General features: G+C 45.2%; 2 protein-coding genes across 2 annotated transcripts in view; both read left to right on the top strand.

Annotated features, from left to right (window-relative positions):
* LOC139387167 (ubiquitin carboxyl-terminal hydrolase 14-like) overlaps window positions 1-17,017 on the top strand; it is a 237,162-nt gene that overhangs the window by 18,568 nt on the left and 201,577 nt on the right. The window lies entirely within an intron of this gene.
* The window catches only part of LOC139386974 (phospholipase ABHD3-like), a 40,695-nt gene continuing 24,306 nt past the window's right edge, over window positions 629-17,017 (top strand). Inside the window, exons 1-3 of the mRNA XM_071132895.1 lie at window positions 629-878; window positions 2,232-2,395; window positions 13,835-14,017. Of these exons, the coding sequence (XP_070988996.1) occupies window positions 720-878; window positions 2,232-2,395; window positions 13,835-14,017 (506 nt within the window). The 5' untranslated portion in view covers window positions 629-719. The remainder of the gene's footprint in view (window positions 879-2,231; window positions 2,396-13,834; window positions 14,018-17,017) is intronic.

Raw genomic sequence — 17,017 nt, 5'->3', positions numbered from 1 at the left:
GGCACACACAAAAAATATGTATATACCTTTTTAATGTATAACATTTTGGGGGGGGCTAACCAGGTGGAGATAAAAACAGGTGGGCCTTTGCCTCACCTTCCCTGAATGATGAGTCACTGATAATACCACCATACAACAATATTACAACGTGAGTGTATGTAGAGTGAGTGTGCTAGAGTTTGTTTGTGTATTTGTGTGTCTGTACCTGTGTGTGTCTCTTCATAGTCCCGCTGTTCCATAAGGTGTATTTTTTCTGGTTTTAAATCTGATTCTACTGCTTGCATCAGTTACCTCCCATAGTATGTAATGGACAAGGGGATTGTGAAGAAACCTCTGGTGGCATGTCTTGTAGGGTATTCATGGGTTTCCGAGCTGTGTGCTAGACACATTTTTGCTCAGGCCAAGATTTCCATATGGCTCATGGCCCTGCATAATTCCAGTCGCAGTGATGTGACACAACCTTGACTATCCCCAATGCAATTTAGGCTGCATCCACTGCAAGCGTTATGAAAGCCTACAATTACGGCTGCTACAGCTCAGTGCAGGCCGATCAAAGAGCGCCATCGTCTGCCTCTAAATATATCGCTCCCTTTCCCTTGACTCTCCCCTTCTCTGCACATTGCTGAACGTTAGTGCATGCATCCATTCCTGAGCAGCAGAGGTTTTCATTCGATCCTGGCCGCTATACCTGAAGAGCGCGACATAAGAGGGACCTGGCAATGATCTCACTGGACTTCAATTTTAATGTTTTGACAAGGGACCTGTCACTTTATCTGGAAAATCAAGTGAAAGTTGGGCTTTTTGGATCTGGAGTACTGTCACTGGTGCTCGGCTTCAGCGCAGCTTATGCCTACTACTACTTGATCTCTGTCGCGAAGGTAGGGGTCACAGAGGCAGGCTGCTTTAAATAATCATTATTTAATAGAAAGGGATACATTGTAACGGGCAATTGTCTTATTAAAAGGTGCCATAAAGGTTATTATGATGGAGGATATCGCTGGCGCTTTTGCGCATCAAACCGGCTCAGCAGCTGGATGGTTTGCTGAGGAGGCTGATTATTTCAGTAGCCTACGAGCGTCAACGGTACTGCACATGTGATATGACATCTTTCAATAAAATGGTGTCGTATTTTCTTTAGACTAAATGTGACATTTCAAGATTTGTACAAGGCCTACGGATATACAAATGTTAAATTGCCATTTAGGCTGGATATATTTTTTAGTCTTAAAAGGCTGGGTATAGACTATTGTTACACAAGCTGTCAAACATCTGTATGCAGTGTAGCCTACTGCATAGTCACAAATGAATGTTTTTTTTCCCCCGATATTCAATTTGCCCCAATAATTAAACACATAGGCCTAGGCTACATACCATTAGGCTAATGTTAGATTATATAAAAACATGTTAGAAGCGGTCATGCATTCTATTATTCCTTATACTTAAATTCAGAGATGAAAGGTCTCTATGCTCTGATAGATATGTTTGATTTGATATGGTGGTGACCTCATATAATCCCAGTTACAACACAGCCTATCACTGTGTCTGTCACTGTATCCTCATTACCAGTCTCCTTCCTTTCCATCACTAGTGATTGCAGAATGTCTCTAGAACTCATCAAAACATTTAATCTTTTCTGACATTTTACACAGTCCGCTAGACTAAAAGTAGAGCAATATCATATTGAGATTCCAGTCTTGATAGTGCATTATAATTACACTGTAGTTGTGGAGATAGTTTGTTTGGAATGTTACAGAAAGGTTGCACCATCAGAAAATAAACCATATGGAAATATGACTTCTGTTGACATGTCATTTATGAAAGTGCAAGACAGAGAATTATATATATCACATGATTTCAGTGAAGAGGCTGCACTATATGGGTACTGTAAGAGAGGGGTTATGTAGATGGTGAATGATGATGAAGTATAAGAACTGTTTTCAAGAGATTGTCATCAGTAGTATACATTTTGCCATTTAAATTGGTATAAGAGAAAGAGCACAAGCATTTCTCTTTCACTTGGCACAGATCTGATTAAAACCATTTGATGTTTGAAATAGTTTCACCCAAAATAGTTTAAATCACAAATTAAAACATCTTTGAATCTTGAAACGTATGTGATGTATATTTTCAATCCTCATGGTCCATATCTCTTTCTCTACACAAGCTATGAGCCAACGTCATTATTGGAAAGCCACATTACTGACTCACACTGTTCATGTCTTGTATTGCAGAAGCCCCAACTGATTTCTGGTGGAAAGAAGTTCTACCAGTTCCTGCGGGACCAATGTCCCGTGGTGTCAGAGATCTACTACCCCACCTTCTGGTGCTGGGAGAGCCGGATCCAGACGGTGCTTAGGCCCTTCGTCACGGCTAAACCGGGTGTCAGCTACAGAAAGTAAGACTTTTATAGGATCAGACGTGATGGTAACAGTATTATTGTATAAACACTATAATAAGTCGTATCTCTGTCCAGTGTTGAAACAACTATCTAAAAATGAATAGATATTACTGAGAAGATCTTCAGCATGTTAAGGGGGAGGGTTTCCCTGGTGTGATGGTGAAATGAAACTGGGTGAACTGGAATTAAACTGGAGAAATGGGTTTAAAATCATGGTGTTTATGTCTGATGGTGTTTATGCCTGTTGCATGGTGTTGGTTTCAAAATACACCTGCACGTTATACATGTCCTGTTTACCAAAAAGAACACTGTATGTATTTCAAGTATTTTAAGCCTTGTTGGGCTCTGCTCAGACCTGTTCTTCATGTTCGCTCAATGTGTGGCAAAGTTCAAGGGTCATTTGGCCTAGTGACTAGTTAATCCACTTCCTGCAGCGGACGTTATCCACTCATCACCAGTTACCACTAGTAGCCAACACACTTGCTATCCTTAGGTTAGGTAATGTCGCATGGTTAGTTAGTGCCCTGAGTTCTTTCTGGGCAGGTGACCTGTCAAGGAAAAACTCAGTGCCCCAGGTCCCCAGAACCCAAATACCATATGAAGACGTCATAAGCAGTGGCAAAATCTTTAAACTGCAACATTTTCTCTCAGCCTTGTGAAAAAATGTGTAGAATAGCAGGACATTTGCTTTAAAACTGGAACATTTTCTCTCAGCCTCATGACAATATGTGTAGAATAGTATTATAAAACTTCAATTTTTTCTCTCTGCCCCATGGTAAAATCTGTTGAAATGCAGGAAGTTAGCTGGGGGACTTCCGGGAGGTAGGTGCTTAGTCCGGCCCTGGTTAAAGGGTATGGGAACTAAGGCCCTATGTTTTTCCTGGTCAGGTCACATGGTTGATCAAGGTAAAAAAAAAAAAAAATGGTTCACCATCAAACGCAATTGGTCAGTTTTCAACATAGACAGCAGCCATGGCGACATACAGTAAAGTAATAGAAAATTCCCTGCCGTATTGGGAACAGGCTTTACCTTACTTCCACTTTTGATTGTTTTATTATTAGGCTTTAAGGCATTAAGGCAGTTGGTTTGATCATCAAGTACTGAAATGTGCCCGTTCTTTGATTCCTTTCATTCAGGTTTAACAACGTGAAACAAATGTCCTGCGTCTTGTTCTTAGCCAAGACTTAGCAGCAGAAAGGTGAAAAGAGTCTTTTGTGTGATGGTATTGGCTCAGGCCACCCGGGCTTCTTTAGTGCATTCTGTTAGAGATTAATGGCCAGGGTGTCCCAGGCCTCCTGCATGCATTAGGTGGATTGAAATTAATTAAAAGGGGTTGTGGGTAGTTAGTGTACAGTATATTCCACAGAACTGAAATTAGTAGGAAATAGCCAAGTGGTTCGATCAGATTTACTGTCCAAATACAGTATCTATATGCATGTCAGTCTCTCCTGGCTCAAAGTAGAGGAGAGATTGACTTCATCGCTACTTGTATTTATGAGAGGTTGTTGAATGTTGAATGCACCGAGCTGTCTGTTTAAATGACTAGCACACAGCTCAGACACCCATGCATATCCTACAAGACATACCACCAGAGGTCTCTTCACAGTCCCCAAGTCCAGAACAGACTATGGGAAGCGCACAGTACTACATCGAGCCATGATTACATGGAACTCTATTCCACATCAGGTAACTGATGCAAGCAGTAGAATCAGATTTAAAAAACAGATAAAAATACACCTTATGGAACAACGGGGACTGTGAAGCAACACAAACATAGGCACAGACAAATGCATACACACACATGATAACTTACGCACTGTACACACACGTACACATATATTTTGTGTTGTAGATATGTGGTAGTGGAGTATGGGCCTGAGGGCACACACTTAGTGTGTTGTGAATTCTGTAATCACATCAAATCAAATGTTATTTGTCACATGCGTCGAATACCACCAGTAGGCCTTGAGATATGGTTCTGTAGGGCTGGAGCAGATGAGCACTTTAGTGGATTTTATTCTGCGCAACATTAAGAGAAAGCTGGGACCGGAGCTGGGACCGGAGCTGGGACCGGACCTGGGACCGGAGCTGGGACCGGAGCTGGGACCGGATGAGGCACCTTTGGAACGAACGCCACATATTACTGATAACGCCTATGTTGTGTATTACGTGTATCGTCCTGTGTCGTTTACCTTACAGTAAAATGCTTACTTACAAGACCTGAACCAACAATGCAGTTTTTAGAAAAATAGATTAGTAAAAAATAATTAAAGAGCAGCAGTAAAATAACACTTGCGAGACTATATAGAGGGGGTACCGGTACAGAGTCAATGTGCGGGGGCACAGGTTAGTCGAGGAAATTGAGGTAATATGTACATGAAGGTAGAGTTAAAGTGACTATGCATAGATAATAGAGAGTAGCAGCAGTGTAAAAGAGGGGGGGACAATGCAAATAGTCTGGGTAGCTATTTGATTAGCTGTTCAGGAGTCTTATGGCTTAGGGGTAGAAGCTGTTAAGAAGCCTTTTGGACCTATACTTGGCACTCCGGTACTGTTTGCCGTGCGGTAGCAGAGAGAACAGTCTATGGCTGGGGTGGTCTTGGACCATTTTTAGAGCCTTCCTCTGACACCGCCTGGTATAAAGAGTAATAGAGATGAATGTAATGAATGTATTGTAATGTTTTTAAAACTGTATAACTGCCTTAATCTTCCAGGACCCCAGGAAGAGTAGCTTCTGCCTTGGCAGGAAGTAATGGGAATCCATAATAAATACTTAATTTATTTCAGAAGCAGGCCTACTCTCCATCTTGGTTGGCCATTGAAGTTGATGATGACTTTGCTCCTTAGTGGACAACCTACATAAATACAGTAACTGATAACACCGATCAAATTATGACAAAACAATAGTCTCTACTACCGTTGCTGAAAGTGGCACTATAGGTAACTAACCACAGAAGGGGATGTTAGCCTGACTATAGGCCGTCTATCATTATTGTCCTGGCCATGACAGCGCCCTTCACCACTGCGCAACCCGGGAGGACAATTTATTTGCATTTTATTGCATGACATAAGTATTTGATACATCAGAAAAGCAGAACTTAATATTTGGTACAGAAACCTTTATTTGCAATTTCAGAGATCATATGTTTCCTGTAGTTCTTGACCAGGTTTGCACACACTGCAGCAAGGAGCCACTCCTTAGTTGCCCTGGCTGTGTGTTTCGGGTCGTTGTCATGCTAGAAGACCCAGCCACGACCCATCTTCAATGCTCTTACTGAGGGAAGGAGGTTGTTGGCCAAGATCTGGCGATACATGGCCCCATCCATCCTCCCCTCAATACGGTGCAGTCGTCCTGTCCCCTTTGCAGAAAAGCATCCCCAAAGAATGATGTTTCCACCTCCATGCTTCACGGTTGGGATGGTGTTCTTGGGGTTGTACTCATCCTTCTTCTTCCTCCAAACACGGCGAGTGGAGTTTAGACCAAAATGCTCTAATTTTGTCTCATCAGACCACATGACCTTCTCCCATTCCTCCTCTGGATCATCCAGATGGTCATTGGCAAACTTCAGACGGGCCTGGACATGCGCTGGCATGAGCAGGGGGCCTTGCGTGCGCTGCAGGATTTTAATCCATGACGGCGTAGTGTGTTACTAACGTAATGTGTTACTAATTCTTTGAGACTGTGGTCCCAGCTCTCTTCAGGTCATTGACCAGGTCCTGCTGTGTAGTTCTGGGCTGATCCCTCACCTTCCTCATGATCATTGATGCCCCACGAGGTGAGATCTTGCATGGAGCCCCAGACCGAGGGTGGTTGACCGTCATCTTGACCTTCTTCCATTTTCTAATAATTGCGCCAACAGTTGTTGCCTTCTCACCAAGCTGCTTGCCTATTGTCCTGTAGCCCATCCCAGTCTTGTGCAGGTCTACAATTGTATCCCTGATGTCCTTACACAGCTCTCTGGTCTTGGCCATTGTGGAGAGGTTGGAGTCTGTTTGATTGAGTGTGTGGACAGGTGTCTTTTATACAGGTAACGAGTTCAAACAGGTGCAGTTAATACAGGTAATGAGTGGAGAACAGGAGGGCTTCTTAAAGAAAAACTAACAGGTCTGTGAGAGCCGGAATTCTTACTGGTTGGTAGGTGATCAAATACTTATGTCATGCAATAAAAAGCTAATTAATTACTTAAAAATCATGCAATGTGATTTTCTGGATTTTTGCTCTCACAGTTGAAGTGTACCTATGATAACAATTACAGACCTCTACATGCTTTGTAAGTAGGAAAACCTGCATAATCGGCAGTGTATCAAATACTTGTTCTCCCCACTGTACGTACAGTATGTCAGTGTATTAAATTACAGTGTATTAAAAGAATGTCCTAGTTTCCCGTGTCACTATTTCTATTTTTTAAATTTGTATTATTATTGTCTTTATCTTTAACTCTGCATTGTTGTAAAAGGACCCATCAGTAAGCATTTCACTGTTAGTCTACACCTGTTGTTTATGAAGCATGTGACAAATAAAATGTGATTTTATTTAGTGCCAAGGGCATTCCACTTCCCTTAGCCTTTGTCTGACCGTTGTCCAATAAAGCAGCTACATGTTTCCCAAATACCACAATGCACCTTTGCAGCAGGCGGGTCTTACCCACCACCTGTCTCAGATCAAAGCCAGTGTGTGTGTGTGTGTGTGTGCGCATGTGTGTGTGTCACGGATTCCCCCGGTACTGATACCCATTCTGTTCACCAGTCCCGGAGGTCTACGTCACCGGCTTTCTAGGCTTCACTGAAAGGGATTCATTATCATCAACCCTGGACTGTCTTGTCTGATTACACACACCTGGTTCCCATTTCCCCTGATTAGTATGTTATATGCGTGCCCTCTGTTCCCTCTGTCTTTGTCGGTTATTGTTTCCATGCCCGTTGGTCGTGTGAGTGCCTATGCATTGGTGCAGCTGTTATGCTGCGTGCTTTATATATTGTGTATTACGGGTGTCGTTCAATGAGGTTTACCCTCGCTCTTTTGTTTGGGTACAGCCCAGTGTTTTTGTACATGTGTTTGTTTTGGGTGTATTAAAACCCCTATTGTGTATTCCTGCACCTGTCTTCAAATCCTTTATACCAGTGTGACAGTGTGTGTTTACACAATGACATTTGTAGGAGATTATTAGTCCTAAGGGAAGAAAAGACCTCCACTATCCAGGGATTATCATGTCTATAAAATAGTTCCCTGCACTGTTCCCTGCACTGTTGGAGCTAGAAACCTCACCATCTTAAATAAGCATGCCCCTTTCAAAAACTGTTGAACTAAGAACAGATATAGATATAGCCCTTGGTTCACTCCAGACCTGACTGCCCTCGACCAGCACAAAAACATCCTGTGGCCGACTGCACTAGCATTGAATAGTCCCCCCGATATGCAACTTTTCAGGGAAGTCCGGAACCAATACACACAGTCAGTCAGGAAAGCAAAGGCTAGCCTTTTCAAACAGAAATGTGCATCCTGTAGCTCTAACTCCAAAACGTTCTGGGACAATGTAAAGTCCATGGAGAATAAGAGCACCTCCTCCGAGCTGCCCACTGCACTGATGCTAGGTAATACTGTCACCACCGATAAATCCACGATAATTGAGAATTTCAATAATAATTTCTCTACGGCTGGCAATGCTTTACTCCTGGCTACCCCAACCCCGGCCAACAGCTCCACACCTCCCACAGCTACTTGCCCAAGCCACCCCAGCTTCTCCTTCACTCAAATCCAGATATCAGAAGTTCTGAAAGAGCTGCAAAACCTGGACCCGTACAAATCAGCAGGGCTGGACAATCTGGACCCTCTCTTTCAAAAATTGTCCGCCGCCATTGTTGCAAGCCCTATTACCAGTCTGTTCAACCTCTCTTTCGTATCGTCCGAGAGCCCTAAAGATTGGAAAGCTGCCGCGGTCATCCCCCTCTTCAAAGGGGGTGATACTCTAGACCCAAACTGTTAAAGTTAAAGTCTTCGAAAGCCAAGTTAATAAACAGATCACTGATCATTTCGAATCCCACCGTACCTTCTCTGCTATGCAATCTGGTTTCCGAGCTGGTTACGGGTGCACCTCAACCACGCTCAAGGTCCTAAACGATATCATAACCGCCATCGATAAAAGAAAGGACTGTGCAGCTGTCTTCATCGACCTGGCCAAGGCTTCCGACTCTGTCAATCACCGTATTCTTATTGGCAGACTCAACAGCCTTGGTTTCTCAAATGACTGCCTCGCCTGGTTCACCAACTACTTCTCAGATAGAGTTCAGTGTGTCAAATCGAAGGGCCTGTTGTCCGGACCTCTGGCAGTCTCTATGGGGGTACCACAGGGTTCAATTCTTGGGCCGACTCTTTTCTCTGTATATATCAACGATGTCACTCTTGCTGCGGGTGATTCCCTGATCCACCTCCACGACACCATTCTGTATACATCTGGCCCTTCTTTGGACACTGTGTTAACAAACCTCCAAACTAGCTTCAATGCCTTACAACACTCTATCCATGGCCTCCAACTGCTCTTAAACACCAGTAAAACCAAATGCATGCTTTTCAACCGTTCGCTGCCCGCACCCGCCCGCCTGACTATCATCACTACTCTGGACGGTTCTGACTTAGAATATGTGGACGACTACAAATACATAGGTGTCTGGCTAGACTATAAACTCTCCTTCCAGACTCATATTAAACATCTCCAATCTAAAATAAAATCTAGAATATATTTCGCAACAAAGCCTCCTTCACTCACGCCGCCAAACATACCCTCGTAAAACTGACTATCCTACCAATCCTCGACTTCATTGTCATTTACAAAGTAGCCTCCAACACTCTCCTCAGAAAACTGGATGCGGTCTATCACAGTGCCATCTGTTTTGTCACCAAAGCCCCATATACCACCCACCACTGCGACCTGTATGCTCTAGTCGGCTGGCCCTTGCTACATATTTGTCATCAGACCCACTGGCTCCAAGTCATCTATAAGTCTATGCTAGGTAAAGCTCTGGCTTATCTCAGCTCACTGGTTACGATAGCAACACCCACCCCTAGCACACGCTCCAGCAGGTATATTTCACTGGTCATCCCCAAAGCCACCGCCTTTGGCCGCCTTTCCTTCCAGTTCTCTGCTGCCAATGACTGGAACGATTTGCAAAAATCGCTGAAGCTGGAGACTTATATTTCCCCCACTAACTTTAAAAATCAGCTATCTGAGCAACTAACCGATCGCTGCAGCTGTACATAGCCCATCTGTAAATAGCCCATTCAATCTACCTACCTCATCCCCATATTGTTTTTATTTATTTTTCTGCTCTTTTGAACACCAGTATTTCTACTTGCACATCATCATCTGCACATCTATCATTCCAGTGTTAATTTGCTAAATTGTAATTACTTCGCTATAATGGCCTATTTATTTCCTTACCTCCTCACGCCATTTGCACACACTGTATGTAGACTTTCTTTTTTTCTATTGTGTTATTGATTGTACGCTTGTTTATTCCATGTGTAACTCTGTGCTGTTGTTTGTGTCACACTGCTTTGCTTCATCTTGGCCAGGTCGCAGTTGTAAATTAGAACTTGTTCTCAACTAGCCTACCTGGTAAATAAAGGTGACATTAAAAAAAGAAACAAGCATTTTGCTGCACCTGAAATAACATCTTGCAATTTTTTGATTGGATTTGAAAGAGTTGTCCTCCTCCTCCTATTCGGTGGGTCAGGCTCGCTCCTGATTGGTGCATGCTCTGACCAGCTAGCTCCAGATTGGTGCATGGCCTACAACCCCAGTGGCTGCCCCAGTCTGGCCTTTAAGTACATATTTAATGCTGGTGTGGTTCTATAATTTCATTCCACTTCCAAATAGACAGACATACTGTACATGGGCCGCGGGGCCAGCCATGTTGGTGTTGTCGCCTGGTCGCTCGTTTGGTGGGTTGGTGGCGTGAGATGGATTGCACTGGGATTTGTTGACCTCAGCTGACGGCCTAGACTTGTGGAAACTAGAAATTGATTCTCCATAAGAATCCACTGCTGCTGCAGCGAGCTCTCCGCCCCCCACCACCCTTCCCTCTTCGCCATCCGTGCCCTTCCCTGCTTCTGAGTAGCCTGGTCTTTTTTTCTCACTGTCCATCCTCAGTTTTACATGTGACCCATATCAGATTTGCACATTCACACTGATGTAGCATCTGAAGTAGCACACAGATGCAAAGCTAATTTCATGTCACTGTTCCTTTACGTTTGGGGGGTGGTTGTCATGGGAACGGGCAGGTCATGTGCAAAAAAATCCATTCAGGACAAAAAATTGTATTTGAGTGTCCAGACAGGTTGAGTAGGGATCATCCAAATTATATCAGGATTGAGATCCACATATGGATGCAGTATAAATTTGAAGTAAAAAAATCAGCTTCCATTTTATTTGGTATCAGATATGACAAATATTTGGAAAAAGATCTGAATTGGGCTGCCTGTGTAAACGAAGCCTGAGAGGCTGATCGCTGGGGAAATTAAGTGGTTGTCAACTAGTGCCAGACTGCGTTCCCTTTGGCAAAGGTAACGTTGGTGATGGGTTCACACTGTAGTAATCGTTGTACCTGTAACTGAAGAGGGACATTTGAGTAAAGAACAATGCCTTTTTGCTGTGTCCTGATTTGAGGTTTGGTTAGAAAGCAATATCATGTGCAGTACAGTGTACATACTATACCCTATCTAATGCAATCTATACAGCAGCATATATGAAATCTAATACTTTACTGTATAGAATTACTAACAAAAGTCATTTATTGTCTTGTTGGTCCCTATATGAATTCTGTAGTTCTGTTTTTTTTAAATCACAAAGCATAATATGTAAGAACCTTGGAGGTTGAGTATTTACAAAACCTCTGCATTCTGTGCAATGAGCTTCTGCTTTACTGAACATGTTGTAAGGAAGCTGCAGTGTAGAACCTAGGCCTACTTGCAGAGTGTGTGGGTATTGTAAGGAAGCTGCAGTGTAGAACCTAGGCGAACCTAGACGGACCAGGATGTCTTGCTCCCAGGCAGACTAAATAACTTTTTTGCCCGCTTTGAGGACAATACAGTGCCACTGACACGGCCTGCAACGAAAACATGCGGTCTCTCCTTCACTGCAGCCGAGGTGAGTAAGACATTTAAACGTGTTAACCCTCGCAAGGCTGCAGGCCCAGATGGCATCCCCAGCCGCGCCCTCAGAGCATGCGCAGACCAGCTGGCCGGTGTGTTTACGGACATATTCAATCAATCCCTATACCAGTCTGCTGTTCCCACATGCTTCAAGAGGGCCACCATTGTTCCTGTTCCCAAGAAAGCTAAGGTAACTGAGCTAAATGACTACCGCCCCGTAGCACTCACATCCGTCATCATGAAGTGCTTTGAGAGACTAGTCAAGGACCATATCACCTCCACCCTACCTGACACCCTAGACCCACTCCAATTTGCTTACCGCCCAAATAGGTCCACAGACGATGCAATCTCAACCACACTGCACACTGCCCTAACCCATCTGGACAAGAGGAATACCTATGTGAGAATGCTGTTCATCGACTACAGCTCGGCATTCAACACCATAGTACCCTCCAAGCTCGTCATCAAGCTCGAGACCCTGGGTCTCGACCCCGCCCTGTGCAACTGGGTACTGGACTTCCTGACGGGCCGCCCCCAGGTGGTGAGGGTAGGCAACAACATCTCCTCCCCGCTGATCCTCAACACTGGGGCCCCACAAGGTTGCGTTCTGAGCCCTCTCCTGTACTCCCTGTTCACCCACGACTGCGTGGCCACGCACGCCTCCAACTCAATCATCAAGTTTGCGGACGACACAACAGTGGTAGGCTTGATTACCAACAACGATGAGACGGCCTACAGGGAGGAGGTGAGGGCCCTCGGAGTGTGGTGTCAGGAAAACAACCTCACACTCAACGTCAACAAAACTAAGGAGATGATTGTGGACTTCAGGAAACAGCAGAGGGAACACCCCCCTATCCACATCGATGGAACAGTAGTGGAGAGGGTAGCAAGTTTTAAGTTCCTCGGCATACACATCACAGACAAACTGAATTGGTCCACTCACACAGACAGCATCGTGAAGAAGGCGCAGCAGCGCCTCTTCAACCTCAGGAGGCTGAAGAAATTCGGCTTGTCACCAAAAGCACTCACAAACTTCTACAGATGCACAATCGAGAGCATCCTGGCGGGCTGTATCACCGCCTGGTATGGCAACTGCACCGCCCTCAACCGTAAGGCTCTCCAGAGGGTAGTGAGGTCTGCACAACGCATCACCGGGGGCAAACTACCTGCCCTCCAGGACACCTACACCACCCGATGTCACAGGAAGGCCATAAAGATCATCAAGGACATCAACCACCCGAGCCACTGCCTGTTCACCCCGCTATCATCCAGAAGGCGAGGTCAGTACAGGTGCATCAAAGCTGGGACCGAGAGACTGAAAAACAGCTTCTATCTCAAGGCCATCAGACTGTTAAACAGCCACCACTAACACTGAGTGGCTGCTGCCAACACACTGACACTGACTCAACTCCAGCCACTTTAATAATGGGAATTGATGGGAAATGATGTAAATATATCACTAGCCACTTTAAACAATGCTACCTTATATAAATGTTACTTACCCTACATTATTCATCTCATACGCATACGTATATACTGTACTCTATATCATCGACGGTATCCTTATGTAATACATGTATCACTAGCCACTTTATACTATACTATGCCACTTTGTTTACATACTCATCTCATTTGTACATACTGTACCCGATACCATCTACTGTATCTTGCCTATGCTGCTCTGTACCATCACTCATTCATATATCCTTATGTACATATTCTTTATCCCCTTACACTGTGTACAAGACAGTAGTTTGGAATTGTTAGTTAGATTACTTGTTATTACTGCATTGTCGGAACTAGAAGCACAAGCATTTCGCTACACTCGCATTAACATCTGCTAACCATGTGTATGTGACAAATAAAATTTGATTTGATTTGATTTTTAGGCCTACTTGCAGAGTGTGTGGGTATTGTAAGGAAGCTGCAGTGTAGAACCTAGGCCTACTTGCAGAGTGTGTGGGTATTGTAAGGAAGCTGCAGTGTAGAACCTAGGCCTACTTGCAGAGTGTGTGGGTATTGTAAGGAAGCTGCAGTGTAGAACCTAGGCCTACTTGCAGAGTGTGTGGGTATTGTAAGGAAGTTGCAGTGTAGAACCTAGGCCTACTTGCAGAGTGTGTGGGTATTGTAAGGAAGTTGCAGTGTAGAACCTAGGCCTACTTGCAGAGTGTGTGGGTATTGTAAGGAAGCTGCAGTGTAGAACCTAGGCCTACTTGCAGAGTGTGTGTGTGTAACTTAGTGGTGTCTTTTTCTGCCCTGACTGTTATATCTGACCCACTCTTTGCAGTGAGCTCATTAGAGCAGAAGATGGAGGACAGATCTCTCTGGATTGGTTCGACAACGATGACAGCGCCTCCCACCCCAACGCGGCCACACGGCCCACCGTCCTGCTGCTTCCAGGCCTGACCGGTACCAGCAGAGAGTCCTACATCCTCCACATGGTGCAGCAGAGCAGGGATCTGGGTTATAGGTGGGTGGTCCTGATTCCAAGTACTGCAGTTTTTATTCATTCAGACGGTTGTTCAATTCAATAATGTGGATTGGTCCTATGCCTTAACCTGTAGGAATATTGTAAGCACAGTCAACTCTTGTTCATCTGTTTTAGTGCATTGTAGTTCAATAGTCCAAATTCAAATACATTATCTTTGCAATGAAAGTCCCAAGATATTGCATATGTTAGGAGTTGAAAACTGTGTATGAATGGTTTAAGGTTACTTGAGGTAAGCAGCTGCTGAAAGAGAGGCTAGCCAAGCTCTCAGTAGGCCGAGCAGTGCAGACCTGCTTTGGAAAGAAAGAGCTGAATATTGCACAAGCACTAAGAGATGCTGAGAGTGGCAGTTTGTTATCCTCTGAAAGGCCCCTCTGTGTTCCCTGCACTCATTCTTTCAAACAGAGGGAGGGCAGAGAAGAGAGGGAGGGCGCAGAGCAGAGAGAGGGGGGCAGAGAAGAGAGGGAGGGGGGCAGGGAAGGGGGGCAGAGAAGAGAAGGGGGGGCAGAGAAGAGAGGGAGGGGGCAGAGAAGAGAGAGAGGGGGCAGAGAAGAGAGAGAGGGGGCAGAGAAGAGAGAGAGGGGGCAGAGAAGAGAGGGAGGGGGGCAGAGAAGAGAGAGAGGGGGCAGATAAGAGAGGGAGGGGGGCAGAGAAGAGAGAGAGGGGGCAGAGAAGAGAGGGAGGGGGGCAGAGAAGAGAGAGAGGGGGCAGAGAAGAGAGGGAGGGGGCAGGCAAACGGAGCAGGGCAGTGAGGGGGGACAAGCAGGCAAACTCAGCATCTTTCCACCCCTGCACTCACCCCGGCCCTGTCCTGCAAGCTTAATGAATTACAGCTTACTGGTACAAGCTTTGCAGCTTAGCTTAGCCCAACCAGCTTCGGCTATGCAGGAGGAAGGGAATGTGCGTCACACCATCCTCTGCCCTGTCCACACCCCAACCTACAGCATTCCCCTACCCTGCTGCTGAATTTTCACAGCAAGTCTCTTAGATAACAGATGACTAGAGAGAGATTTATGCTACTGCTGTTCAGGTCTTCAGGACTAATACAACAACAGATATGTCTCTTTCACAGGTGGTTGGTAGCACCATAATTGGGGAGGATGGGCTTGTGGTAATGGCTGGTGCAAAATCAATCACATCTATTTATAATCAAATGTATTTATAAAGCCCTTTTTACATCAGCCAATGTCACAAAGTGCTATACAGAAACCCAGCCTACAACCCCAAACAGCAGGCAATGCAGATGTCGAAGCACGGTGGCTAGGAAAAACTCCCTAGAAAGGCAGGAACCTAGGAAGAAACCTAGAGAGGAACTAGGCTCTGAGGGGTGGCCAGTCCTCTTCTGGCTGTGCCGGGTGGAGATTATAACAGAACATGGCCAAGATGTTTAAACGTTCATAGATGACTAGCAGGGTCAAATAAAAATAATAATAACAGTGGTTGTAGAGGGTGCAACAGGTCAGCACCTCAGGAGTAAATGTTAGGTGGCTTTTCATAGCCGATCATTCAGAGTTAGAGACCACACGTGCGGTAGAGAGAGAGTAAAAAAACAGCAGGTCTGGGACAGGTAGCACGTCCAGTGAACAGGTCAGGGTTCCATAGCCGCAGGCAGATCAGTTGTAACTGGAGAAACAGCACGACCATGTGGACATGGGACAGCATGGAGTCTTCAGGCCAGGTAGTCCTAAGGCATGGTCCTAGGGCTCAGGTCCTCCGAGAGAAGAGAAAGAGAGCAAGAGAGCAAGAGAGAGAGAGAGAGAGAATTAGAGGGAGCATTCTTAAATTCAAACAGGACACCGGATAAGACAGGAGAAATACTCCAGATATAACTGACCTTAGCCTAGACTGACCCTAGCCCCCCGACACATAAACTATTGCAGCATAATTACTGGAGGCTGAGACAGGAGGGGTTGGGAGTCACTGTGGCCCCGTGAGTGGAATAGTATTAAATACATGGTTTCTATGTGTTTGATGCCATTCCATTTGCTCCGTTCTAGACATTATTATGAGCAGTCCTCCCCTCAGCAGCCTCCACTGGTTTCTTTATATATTCACCTTATTCCCTTTTCACTGCTGTGAAGTCCATTTGTTTAAACATTGTTTGGTGGCAGTTCACCTGGTGCACCTGGAAGACAGTGCACCAGTAAGAGAATGCACCTGGAAGACAGTGCACCTATAAGAGAATGCACCTGGAAGACAGTGCACCAGTAAGAGAATGCACCCGGAGTACAGTGCACCTATAAGAGAATGCACCTGGAAGACAGTGCACCTATAAGATAATGCACCTGGAAGACAGTTCACCTATAAGAGAATGCACCTGGAAGACAGTGCACCAGTAAGAGAATGCACCTGGAAGACAGTGCACCAGTAAGAGAATGCACCTGGAAGACAGTGCACCTATAAGAGACTGCACCTGGAAGACAGTGCACCAGTAAGAGAATGCACCTGGCAGACAGTGCACCTGTAAGAGAATGCACCTGGAAGACAGTGCACCTGTAAGAGAATGCACCTGGAAGACAGTGCACCAGTAAGAGAATGCACCTGGAAGACAGTGCACCTGGAAGAGAATGCACCTGGAATACAGTGCACCAGTAAGAGAATGCACCTGGAAGACAGTGCACCAGTAAGAGAATGCACCTGGCAGACAGTGCACCTGTAAGAGAATGCACCTGGAAGACAGTGCACCTGTAAGAGAATGCACCTGGAAGACAGTGCACCAGTAAGAGAATGCACCTGGAAGACAGTGCACCTGGAAGAGAATGCACCTGGAATACAGTGCACCAGTAAGAGAATGCACCTGGAAGACAGTGCACCAGTAAGAGAATGCACCTGGAAGACAGTGCACCTATAAGAGAATGCACCTGGAAGACAGTGCACCAGTAAGAGAATGCACCTGGAAGACAGTGCACCAGTAAGAGAATGCACCTGGAAGACAGTGCACCTGTAAGAGAATGCACCTGGAAGACAGTGCACCTGTAAGAG

Source organism: Oncorhynchus clarkii, chromosome 28 (genome assembly GCF_045791955.1).
Source record: "Oncorhynchus clarkii lewisi isolate Uvic-CL-2024 chromosome 28, UVic_Ocla_1.0, whole genome shotgun sequence".
NCBI lineage: Eukaryota > Metazoa > Chordata > Actinopteri > Salmoniformes > Salmonidae > Oncorhynchus > Oncorhynchus clarkii.
Note: the sequence above shows the minus strand (reverse complement) of the source record. Positions and strands in the feature narration are given on the sequence as shown.